Source organism: Prunus persica, chromosome G8 (genome assembly GCF_000346465.2).
Source record: "Prunus persica cultivar Lovell chromosome G8, Prunus_persica_NCBIv2, whole genome shotgun sequence".
Lineage (NCBI taxonomy): Eukaryota > Viridiplantae > Streptophyta > Magnoliopsida > Rosales > Rosaceae > Prunus > Prunus persica.
In genome coordinates this window covers 2,241,315-2,253,618 of record NC_034016.1, presented here as the reverse complement: position 1 = coordinate 2,253,618, position 12,304 = coordinate 2,241,315, and the positions used below count along the sequence as shown (strand labels likewise).

The following is a 12,304-nucleotide window of genomic DNA, read 5'->3' as shown; positions in this document are numbered from 1 at the left end:
TATTACATGTATAATTCGTGTGAAATTTTATAAAAATATTATCGGTAATAAAATCACTCATATTCTTCGACAGAATAAACCTATTATCACCTCAGGGTGTGACCCTTTTTACTTGAAGGCAATTTAATGCAATAAGAGTACGTGGGGGCAGAACATCAAGTTTTATTGAATAAAAGTATAATATCTAAACCACAAGTCTTCCCTTGTTTGTGTAATATTTCTCATGAAACGTAGACAAGTTTGAAAAATGTGTGTGGTGGCCTAACTTTCTATGATTTTGGCACTACACACAGGGACCAGGCGGCTGCAACTCTCTCTCTCTTAGTACGTAGGCTGTCACATTCGCACAGCTTTAATTAATTTTCTGGAATTTCTCTGACTCTGGAGGTTTAAGATAAGCCCATTTGCCTTAATCATACATGTTAAGGACTAATTAATCATTTACAAATACGAACTAGTTGTTCCAAACAATTACCGATGACTAATAAAGAACGATAAAATGCTTACTTAAGCATGTTTAGTTCGGGATTAAATCGCATTATTCTGACCACCGCATGAATGAGAAAATACTTGTCCAAGTTCCAACTCGACAATGGAATAATCAATCCCACTTCATTTTTATTAACATGGTGAGCTGTTCAGATAATATTAATTATATTTTTTTGTAGCAATTATTTTCCAAACAGTCCCAGCAGAGCAGGATGGCTTTCATCATCTACAGATCTGCACCCTTTTGACACTTTCACGTCCCCATACAAATCCACAATCATTCATTTCAATTTTTATGTAAAACAAATTAAGATTTCAGAGGCACCGATTCGTGGTCCACTACAACTAACGTCAATACTGTCCTCAATTTAACTATCTGCATAATTTAATAAGTGTGAAGTTTTATACAAAAAAAACGTCGATACTATTAATAATTGAATCATTTATTATATATTGTATTTTATTTTGTCAAATTTCTCATATGTGACTTTATATATTTTTTAAACATGCAATCATAACGATACAAAGTAATCATTTTTTCTCTTTTTACTTTAATTTCTTTTCATGTTTTAGCTTACAGTACACCAAACTTTTTCTTTTTTGTGGGGTTTGTGTGGTACTCTTGCCCCAAAGTTAACGTGGACAAGGAGTTATGGGACAACCTCGATCCATCTTCACAATCAATGCTAGGTTAGTGGTGGTCCTATGGCACGTGACATCTCACGTGATTTTGGTCAAAATGTTCGTTATCCACATCCTTCTTTAGGTGCATGCTAATAGGAGTGGTAGGTGAAGACTGAACCCTAGCTACGTACGTAATCTCTTTTAGCCCATAGAGAACGATGGAAGAAGAGTCATTATTGGCTTTTGACTAGTTTCTCCAGATCACTGTGTTAAAAACACAAATAGAGAGAATTACTATTATACCTAATATAAAGGTCCAAATTATTAAAAAAAATTATATATAAAATAGATTTTAAAAAAGTAAATTTAGGTTTTAGCTACACAAAAACTTTTCAAAACTACAAAACTGTCATCGATTCAAAAGCTCATAAAAGAAACCCAAAACACTCAATAAGATATCAAAGTAATTTAATAATCAAAATTAAATTCAATAGGCCCATATGTTACTTTTTGGGTTTTTTTAATATTATATTTATTTATAAAAATGAAATGATGTGAGGTAGATCATTAGTACTAAAAATGAATATATGACTAAATATCCATAAATAAATAAATAAACTACGCAGAGAAATTGAAACCATGCAGTAAAATGGTATATATAAAAAAGACAGCCAAGAATTGAAGAAGAATGAGGGAAGGTTTCTCAGCCAGTACTTTTTGTTTATGGCTTTATGTTATTATTATTATTTTTTTCCCAATACAGAAATTGACAGTCACCTTTCATATTCATATTGTAGCTTTCATGGTAGCTAGCTGGAGTTTGTATAAATTTTACCTTAATGTGCAAATGTGGTCAAACACATTTTAAATAATAATCTAGTTGGGCTCCTATTGAATTTCTTGCATCACTAGCTACTAAATAAGTCTTTCACATCTTGACAAATTAGCTTGTATATAAATATATATATAAAAACCAATTATGCACATTGATGGGGTAAGTGAGACTTTAAAAAATAAAAAAGCAAAAGTAGAAGCACTGGAATTTTCAAAAAATCAAAATTTGGGCTGGGGCAGGTTTAGATGGCATGTGATTTGAGACAAATCTAAATCTAGAAGCTTGTCTGAAATGAGAGAGGTGGAGAGCTGAGTACCAAGGAAGTGGAGCATTTTGATTTTGATTTTATTTTTTTGTTCTGAAAGATCTTGCAGATCAGAGGCCTCAGTTCGAAATCCCACAGCATCATAACTGTGTGTGTGAGAAATCTTTATCTTCTCTAATTTAAACTATCGCATACTAGAAAAGAAAAAAATATATATATGTGCTTTAAAAATTAGTGTGTGAATATGGGGGAAATTGGTCAATTTTGCAGCAAATTTTGGCTAAAACAATATTTTCTGAACATATACATGTGCACCGTTTAAGATCCTTGAGAATTGGTCCTAGTATTATATGGCTTTGGTTTTTCCTTTTTGCCGTACTTTCTTGCTTTTTGTTTTTCTTGTTATTATCTAGTGTTGCTTTGTTTGCCAAGTTGCTATAGAAAATGCATTTGTCGAATTTATCCTAATTGGTTCTTTGAGTCCCACAATGACAAGATGTGGATGATCCTCGAACAAGCACACGATACTTCCTTTTCTTTTGCAGGTCTTCTGGGCTTTAGCCCTTCTCCCTGCTCAGTCCCTCTCCTTGAAGTTTGAAGTTTGTATTTTTCCTCTTAGTCTTATGCATATATTAATTCTTTCTGAAAAGTCTTCCCTTTTAAAGGGATCTCCATAAACACATTTATTCCCTATGAGTTATTGAGACCCAATATGTAATAATTATATGAATATACTACACCAATTTGTTATGCATGGACCATCGATACGATTGATACGTATCCAATTCAAATAGACTTATTTGGAGGGTTCTTACGTAGAATTTTCTTCGTATAAAAGATACCCAGAATTGAAAGAAGGAGGTTCACACTCGAACTCTTGCCACTGATGTGTGAGGTGAGGGTAAATGCTCTATCATTCGAGAAAATAAATTTATCTACACTCAACTTTAACCACTTTTTTGTCTACAATACAATATACAAGCAATGATCCAAAATTACATTCTGTCAAGAGAACGTTCCTTTACGTAACAATATTTATATTTAGCCTGTCATCATAATATATGTATACCCATCCATATAAATTATAATTAGCTGATTAAAGAAGCATTTTGTTGTAGATCATATGGTACCTACGTATGTGATCATATATATTAATCCTAAACAATCGGGTTCATAAAATTAATTAGTTTTAGGGTTTTTATAATGATGATGATTAGACTAAAAAGTCTCCTCCCAATGCAATATCAGCAAGTCGTTTTATTTTATTCAAGAAATAAATATACTATCTCCAAGACACCGACACGAAAATGAAGATGAGATTTTCATAGGCTGGGGAGAAATTATAATATTTTGCTTTCGTAGACTGCATGATGCATCCAAGTCAAGAGAGCCAAGTGTCTTGGATTGTTTGTACAAAAAATAATCAGATGGTATAAATTTATATTAGGCATATGTTGTGTATGAATTTCAGCACTCCGGTCCATATGAATACGTGTCTGGTCTGCCTGTTGATGTTTTGTGAAGGATTTATGAGTCCTGGGACAGTTGTCCAACTTTTCAAACGTGATGGACGTAGAGTCTTTTTTTGCTACTTAAAGCTAAAGTCTCTTTCTCGAATAATTTCTTTTTCGAGTAATTTTTCGGTATGATCATAATAGAGTTAAGTACTATTTATCAATTTTCTTAACGTATGCAAATCAATATGAGTAATTTTTCGATGCGATCAAAACATAGCTACTTAATACTTATCAATCTTCATTGCGTACGTATATTAATATCAATATTTATATTATAATACGTGAATTATTAACCTTCGCGTTTCACTATCACCAAACAAAAAATTCACACATGTTAGGCGTTTATTTTTGTTTTGGGGATTTAAAAATGCTAAATGTCGGGCATATTTCTAAGATGTTAGGCATATGCTGCTCAAGATTCCGTGAAAAGATTGAAAGCTTGAATTTTTTATGGTCTGAAGATTGAAAGCTTGATGAATTGATGCAATTGACATACACATACAGTGCCACGCGGATCTTGTGAAATTTACCTATTTTACCCTTCCAAAACACAAACACAGACACAAACATGATCTGTCAGTGAGTGCATGCATGGAGAAAAGTATCCAAAGTTGGACACATAATTAAAGGAGTATTTTTAAAAAGTACTTTTGTTTTCTGATTGAAGGAGCGGGACCCACACAGTACATGAAGGCTTCAATCTTTGCTTCCATGGCGAACAACATCTCACATTTTCAGTTCTGTACAGCAGCCTCAAAAGCAAGCAATGGCCTTATCAAGTTGTCATTCTAAAACCAGGGAAAAACAAACCCTTTGGAAATTGGAAATAATGGAAAAAGTAATTAAGATTTTGTTTTTTGCTGTGTCCTCATGTAATAATTCACGCATGTTTTTGGTTCGTACATTGTTATAATTAAGTGTTGTTCATTCAGACACTAATTATGTTTAATGATTCAGGTAGTGTTTGCATGCGTAGGCTTCTCCATAACAAATATGTATCTACCTAAATCAATCTCCTAAACCCTATTTCACCTAAAAATTTGTATGAGGCAAGGATAGTCTGGCCAATCATAGACTGTTATGTGAAAAAATTATCACGCATAACATAACGTGATTGGCCGAAAATAGTGAAATAATGTTATTCCCGTTTCATGTAAGTGTTTTTCTATTATACATCTTTGGCAGGTCTTAATTTCACCCATGGCCATGATTGTGGTAGATGTGGAAACCATAGGGGTAGAGGACTGAACTTCATGCTAATTTCATGAAAGAGGAAATGGTTTTTCAAACAATAATATTTTATTTTTTAAGGAAACTGAAAACGATAGTTAATCTTAATTGGCTATGTTGAATGTTGATTGTTTTCACTGCCATAAACCAAGTAAAAATAGTAACAATGTCGGTTGTAGAAGGTCCAAAAATGAAACCAGTATTGTGCCAAGAATTGATTGGATCAAATACAATTGTTTACTAACTAACCTTTGATTTAGTGATAGTCGATTCTATTTAGTTAAAGAATATCTCAGATTCAGTTCACATAGATGACGAGAACAATACATATATTTACGATGAGTTCGACACAACTATTTTCATCTTGGTGCAGAAAGCTTACATATATCCCTAGTAAATTTGTTATTTGAATGAAATAGAATCAATTAATCAAATCCAGTAAGTGTGTGTTTTCCTGTGCACTCCTCTCCCAAACTTTGGGGGTACCCCCTAATAAAGTAATTATTGTGTTTTGGCTGCACCGTCACGTTAATGCAGTGCCAAATGCAGTAATACCAAATATTTGGAATCATGGACATCAAATTTACTGACAACCCCCCAATTGGACCCGAGTGATATAAAGCTTCTTTTGGTTTTGTTTTTTACACTTGGTAGGTAACCATACTTTTTTTTATTTTTGTAAAACTTTATTTTATTTATTTATACTCGGAGAAGGAGGACTCGATCGTGGTGAGATTCCTTCCTTTCATCAAAATAGAGAGAACTATTATATTTTATCAGTAGTCACAAGTATTTTTTTGGTCTGCACGTTACACCGTCACATATTATAATACTCAAATATAAATTTATTATTTACTTATATTTTATTAATTAATAATATCACGTCACAGTGTCGTTGTTTAGAAACAAAAATTTCTCAAATCACCGCACTTTCCTTTGTCTCTCAACCATAATTAACGCTGCATTAAATGCCTAACAAATAAGAACAACAGACCTGGGGCCTATAGAGGAAGAAATACCAAAGATGACTTGGAAATGTACCAAACCCAGCCCATGCGTCTATCTAATCCAACTTCAAATTCTGAACCTATTCCATGCAACCACTTGATGCTGTGGGGGCAGCCCTACAAGTTACAACATCTCTTTCTAGTTTACCCTTTTCTTTATTTTTCATCACAACTCTTTATTTAGCTAACGGTCATATTCGAATGAAATGGAACCAACCCCATTGCTTAGACGTTTTCCTGCTTCATGAACTCAATAACCTCATTGCCCTAAACCAACTTTTCCCCCACCCCTTCTCTCCAATTTCAAAAAGGAAGTTATAATGAGAAAAGGACTAATGGCACCAAATGAAACCCACCAGGCCACATGGAATGCAGGTAATGACACCGATGAGACTCGCTCTCCTACCAAACCTAGCCCAGTTTCCCTACAGGCTCTACATCATCATCTAGGGTTTTAAATCAGTGTTAAGAAGAAAGAGGATCTATTTACAAATGCCCAAAATGTTGTGCCAAATTCATGGTAGTTGAAAACCAATTCATATTCCATTTCCTTTTCTTTAGGTTTATACAAGCGATATTGGAGAGGGGGCAGTCGAACACAGAATCTTAGATGCAAGGGTAACTACTCTTAACCACTACAAGCCCCTTGCTTTTTTTTGCTTTTTTTCATGCCAAGGAAGATGGAAAGGTCTAGCAATATAGGATTATGGGTCACAAATCACAACCTTCATTGAAAAGGCTAAGATCTTTCTTTGTAATAATTGAGACAGAGCTTGAAGCCCATGTGTGGTGTACAGAAATTACAGACTAGCGAGCAGGACACTGGGCTAGTGGCTTAGCATTGAGAGGATGTATAGCAAAAGGAATAACTTACTCACTACATACTGTTGTTGGCACCACAAGTATTTACTCCAAAAGGGGAAGAGTGGATCAAATTTCTTACACACAAAACATGGCCATGCATTGTCTTTTCTCAGCAATTGATTTCACAGAGGATAAAAAACACACAATCTCTTTCAAACTGACCATGATGCTCTGTGAGCTCTTCTCTAGACAACGCAAGTTACAATAGAAGACAAAACTTTATGGTCTCCGCAACACTTGACAGAATAGAGTCCAAGTTCATAGACTTGGTTTCTTCGTTAAGGTCACAGAAAACATATAAATATGATATCTATAAGAGGAGAAAAACTTGGTTGCAACGGGGATAACATTATTTTGCTATCCCTGACCAATAACATGTGGAAGAGTTATCATACATGTCATAATGTTATTGACAGGGGATAGCAAAACAATGTAATCCCCGTATCATGCAAGTGTAGGATTGCCGCAAATCCCTATGAAAAAAACAAGGAAAAAAAAAAAATCAAAGTGGTGTGGTACTCAAGGGAGAGTCAGATCCCAAGATCTTAAATCCAATTGTAAATCCTCAGCTAGACCTTGGCCACTTTTTGGACAAGGATCGGAAAATCTGCAAGCACTCCTAATTTTAAAAATCCAACTCTTGGCCCATTAGGCTTGCAACATTCAAACGATTCTCAATCCCTTTATGGAAGGCAGTGCTCCAAGTTGCACTTACATAGCTCAAGTATTTCGTGTTCAATTTTCCAGATTCTTCCCCAGTTCAATGTGGTGGTCCATTCTTTTTCATATGTATCTCCACTACAAGACAGTCCTTTTTCCGAAAAAGAAAAACCGCAATTGTTCACTCGGATCGGATGTGCATCTGTCTATCCATGCTATTAGCATGAAGTTCAAAACGTCGAATGCATTCATCCAGACCAGTCAAACTTTAGAATTCAGTTGCCATAATGTGTCAAAAGGAAGAAGACATTCAGAATCCCTTATCTACAATAAGAATACAACACTTCTTTAAGAAATTGGGTAGAAATGGAAATGCAAAATCAGATATCCTTGTTTAATTACATAACTATGAAACTTTTCTTGACTTCACTACTTAGATACTATGCATTTCAAGTACTTACAATTAGTGCCCAAGCCTGAGCAATTTGACATTGTATATTTGGGGTACAATGTGGTTACCACTCCAGAAAGAAGCATACATATAGGCAATGTATCAAAGCTAATGCAATCTGCATTACTTCAACATAGATGTCTCTCATTACCTAATGCCTATTCACCTCTTACTACGGGATCCAGGTCCAGATCTTGGACCCGGGAACCGGGAAAACTGCAGCCGCAAGTAATTAGAATCAGGACTGTGTTCATCCATTTCATAACCTGTGAATCCAACCATAACATCAGCATCTACCAGCATTTCAAAACCACTAGCATGGGAAAATAAAAAGACCAATGCAGCTAGTTCTACAGGTTCTGAACTTAGGGTTAGCTATCACAACTTATGATTGCAATCTTAAATTGCCTATCCACTACTCTGTACACCTATTATGCCTGGAAGAATATTAGAATAAATCAACATGTACATGGTTGAATAAGTTACTAATAGCAAATAGCATTTAAGAAGTTATAAGGGAAAACAGAAAGAAGGATTAAGTTTCTTTGACAGTTATAACCACAAGGTTGAAGACGAGCAAAAGCAATCACCTTGCAAGGCACTCAGAGCAGTTGCTGCATAGGCTGGACTTTCAAAGTCCACAAAACAAAGGATAAGAGGATCCCCACCACGCTGCATTATGGATAAACCAGAATATATGTGTGAAGACTAATTTCATACTTCCAAACAGGTAAAACCAAGTAATACAATGAGAATACCAAATCAGAGTAAACAAGAAAAACAAAATGACCAAGAAAAATACGTGTTTAGTTATCCACCACCCACATACATGTTTGGACTCTTTGCTCACAAGCCTCACTTCTTTATAGCCCACAAAAGGACGAAATATATCTTAAAGCAATGTAAAGGATGAATGATGTGAAAACTATTGAGTTAAACAATAAGATGGACAAGGGAAAGATCAAGTTAATTCTTGGGCAGAATGAGAAAGTCATCAAGGATACGAGCTACTTCTCTCTTTGTGCTGTCAGGAGGAAGTCCTTCAACATATAAAGTGTTGGAAGCGTCTGGAGGTAAATGAGCTGTTTCACGTCCAGGCCTAGCCATTGCATCGACTGGAAGCTGATTAGCAAAACTCATATTTCGACCATTTGTTATTAGATCAGAAGCAATGGGTCCAGGATGACCCATCACAGAATGATCAGCCATTGGAAGGCCAACCATTCCACCACCAACAGCCCTTCCCAATCCAGTTCCACCAAAAGTACTAGTTTCTCCAGAAGTATGTGAAGACATTTGCTTCAAAAGGAAGTAGTATAAATGTTTAGTACAAAAACAGAGATATGTGTCATAAAGGCACTGTTTCAAATGCTCAAGAAAGTCACCACATTCTGAAGATAGTTGTCATATTCTGATCCAATTGATTTTGTATTCTTTAAGGCCCTAGGATCACCAAAATCATCATCTCGTGCCAAATAACTATGCATCTCATGACCTGAATACAGGCCAGAAGCTGCAAGGTCTGCAAAAGGTTAGTCCATAATTTCAGTGCTAAACTTCAAAACTATTAAACAAGGAAAAACAGCAGATTGGAAGAGATTTTAAATCAAGAACTATATCGAGAAACATTAGAGAGATGCAGGAAGATACCCCTTCTAACGGTTAACACCTACTATATTTAGTTTGCAGATTTGGTCCCAAAGTGGGGAACTACATATATAAGTACCAACAACAATGTGGTGATTAAACTAGTACAACTTCTTTTAAGGTTGAAAACTACAAACAGAAAATACCAATTGAAATATCTAGTTACAAATATACAAGGCTATGCTTTTTTATGAGTGACTAAAAAATAAAAATAATTCAACAAAAGAAATAACTAAATAAGAAAATGAATTTGGTATCTAACTAAACTTATTTCATATTATATGCATCAATTTATATTAGTATATTACATTTATATCACAATAGTTGCATCATAAAATATGTATAGACCATCTCATTGCCATCATTACTGAATAATAGCATTGGGATGGAAGACTGACCGCACTTAAAGAACAGCATGATCCTACTTGATGCCATTTCAAATAATTGGAGTTTGGTTGGGGTGGGGGAGGATCCATTCATAAGTACCTTGTAATGTTATTAGAAAGTTTAACTGATATCGTATTACTTTTCATTATCAAATAGGTCTCAACAGATGAAGTTACACAAACTATCAACATAACCTACCAGTTTTCTTCACCTTGAACATAATTTAACAGTGACTTTTAAAACTGCCTCCCAAATGGGAAATCATTCAAAAGTTGCTCTAATACCAAATCCAATAAATGACAGCGCTCAAGAATAATGGATTTAAGGAGAAAAAAAAACACAGAGTGAATAATTATGGTCTTGTTTTAAAGAAAAAAACTAGCTCAATAGAAAATAACAGCAGTCCTCTGGTAGCAAAAAATTCCACAAATGATACATTATTATATGCAAGCATACTGTTGATAAAGGAGGACTCCTTAGTATTTTTTGGAGGCTCTCTTATCCCTCAGGGGAGGTGAATCAGAGCAGAGGGCAGCCCTCGTTAACAAAACGATGCTGGATCATTATTCTTGTAAGATATAGGGCCGGGGCCCAGGAGCAAGCACACATGGAACTTTTTCAACCCTTGAATGCCAAAACAATCGACATCACTAGAAAAATTTCTTAGGATTAAGTGAAGATCATACTTCGGATGATAAGATCACGTAAGTCATGATGCCGCCTAAGTTTCTATTGTACTCACAAAACAATAATTCCCGGACTTTAACAATTTGTCTTTTATGTACGAAGGGAGCAAAGGCCCAAAAACCATTTCATTGACTTAAACATAGTTACAATCCAAATTCAGAACCTAAGCTAGCTTTCATGTTATTTGAAGCAGGACGTCTATCCTGATCCAAAAATTACCAGGGAGAAGGGAAAGGTAAATAATTAAATCGTCTTTGTTTGATGAGCAATAGTGGATAATGACTCGTCCACTTCAGTAAACAACTCCATTTAGCTTCCCTGATATTCTCTATGACGGTGAAGGCTTAGTTTAGTTATTACACTATCTTACTACCAATCTTTGCATGTTCATTACTCGTTCCTTGATTTTATATAGAAATGTCAAACTAAAACCTCCACACACAGAAACCGCAACGATAGTTTACTTGCAGCCCATTAAGAGTATGCGATCGTCAACTCTGTAACAAAAAATCTAAGATGAATTTTATCATTCCAACACACAAAGAAACCCACTGATCAACCAAGAAAATTGCCCACATTTATAATACAAGAAATCAAATTTAAACAATTTGATGAAGAAGATCAATAATTCAAACCAATGCACGAAAGCACAAACAAAATCACAGTTTATAATCACACAATTCAAACTAAATGGAACAACTAATTAAAGAAACTCCATTCGACGTTACCAATGTTCTGAAAAAAGAAGAAGAGGGCGTACCATAGTCAGAACGAGGTCGTTTATGCACGCCACCGGAGGGACCCAATTGCCGCTGCCGGTTCCAGGGGCCGCCCCTCATTTTAATTTACCTGCAAATTTGTATTTAATAGACGGAATGGTGAGGAATTTCAGAAAAACAAAATCGTAAAAAAAAGAACTAAATTTAAAAATATAAATAAAAGAACCCTAATTTGATAGAACCTTGTTGTTGGTGATTACGAAAACCGCAGAGCGTAAGCTTTTTCCCGCAACAGCTTTGCTGGATTTAAATTTTTCTGTATTTATTTCCAGTTTCTTTTCGGGCAGAAACCTCCTGCTTGTTCGAGTGTTTTTTGACGTCGAAACTCGCCGACTCAGTTCGGCTGTGTATCGGTTCATGTTGATTCGCCGTGGGAGGGCTCATATGTTTTCCCTGGAAATCGAATAGAACTGCGCCACGTGCTCTCGAGTACACTTGGAACGCTCTTGTTGGCCAGAAAAGCATAAACTGAGGAGTGGAGCCCTTCTCTTTCGACGACCTTTTTCATAGCCTTTCGGTTTTTGGTCCATGTGCTATTTGAAATTTCGAATTTCTTTTCTTGCTGGAATTTTTGTTTTTGTTTTTTGTTTTGTTTTGGTGATTTCATTAATTTAGCATGGATTTTTCCACACTTTGATATCTATCCTGCAAGTACGGGCAGCATAGTTCGAATTGAACCTGTTTCACTTCAAAATCGAGATCAAATCGATTATAATATAACGGTTTAGTTCAATTTATTTTGACAAAAATCGCAAATGAAATCAAACCAAAAAAATCAATATAAGAGCATTCACAATGGACTCTCTAAACTACCTCCTTAGACAAATCTGAGAGAAGAATTGGAAAAATACCACTCCAACCA

The 12,304-nt window shown here is 35.1% G+C and overlaps 1 protein-coding gene across 3 annotated transcripts; it reads right to left on the bottom strand.

The window, feature by feature from the left end:
- LOC18768943 (RNA-binding protein 2) lies at window positions 7,793-11,804 on the bottom strand. Of its 3 annotated transcripts, none has more exons than XM_020553787.1 (7): window positions 11,625-11,804; window positions 11,424-11,512; window positions 9,328-9,455; window positions 8,947-9,241; window positions 8,745-8,833; window positions 8,533-8,614; window positions 7,793-8,208 (listed from the first exon to the last, which is right to left on the bottom strand). In XM_020553787.1, the coding sequence occupies exons 2-7, from the start codon at window positions 11,500-11,502 to the stop codon at window positions 8,105-8,107; spliced, it is 777 nt and encodes a 258-aa protein (XP_020409376.1). In that variant the 5' UTR covers window positions 11,503-11,512; window positions 11,625-11,804; the 3' UTR covers window positions 7,793-8,104. The 3 variants fall into 3 exon arrangements, with proteins under 3 accessions (XP_020409376.1, XP_020409375.1, XP_007199630.1); XM_020553786.1 differs by having other exon boundaries at window positions 9,328-9,464; window positions 11,625-11,803; XM_007199568.2 differs by having other exon boundaries at window positions 7,877-8,208; window positions 8,772-8,833; window positions 9,328-9,464; window positions 11,625-11,801.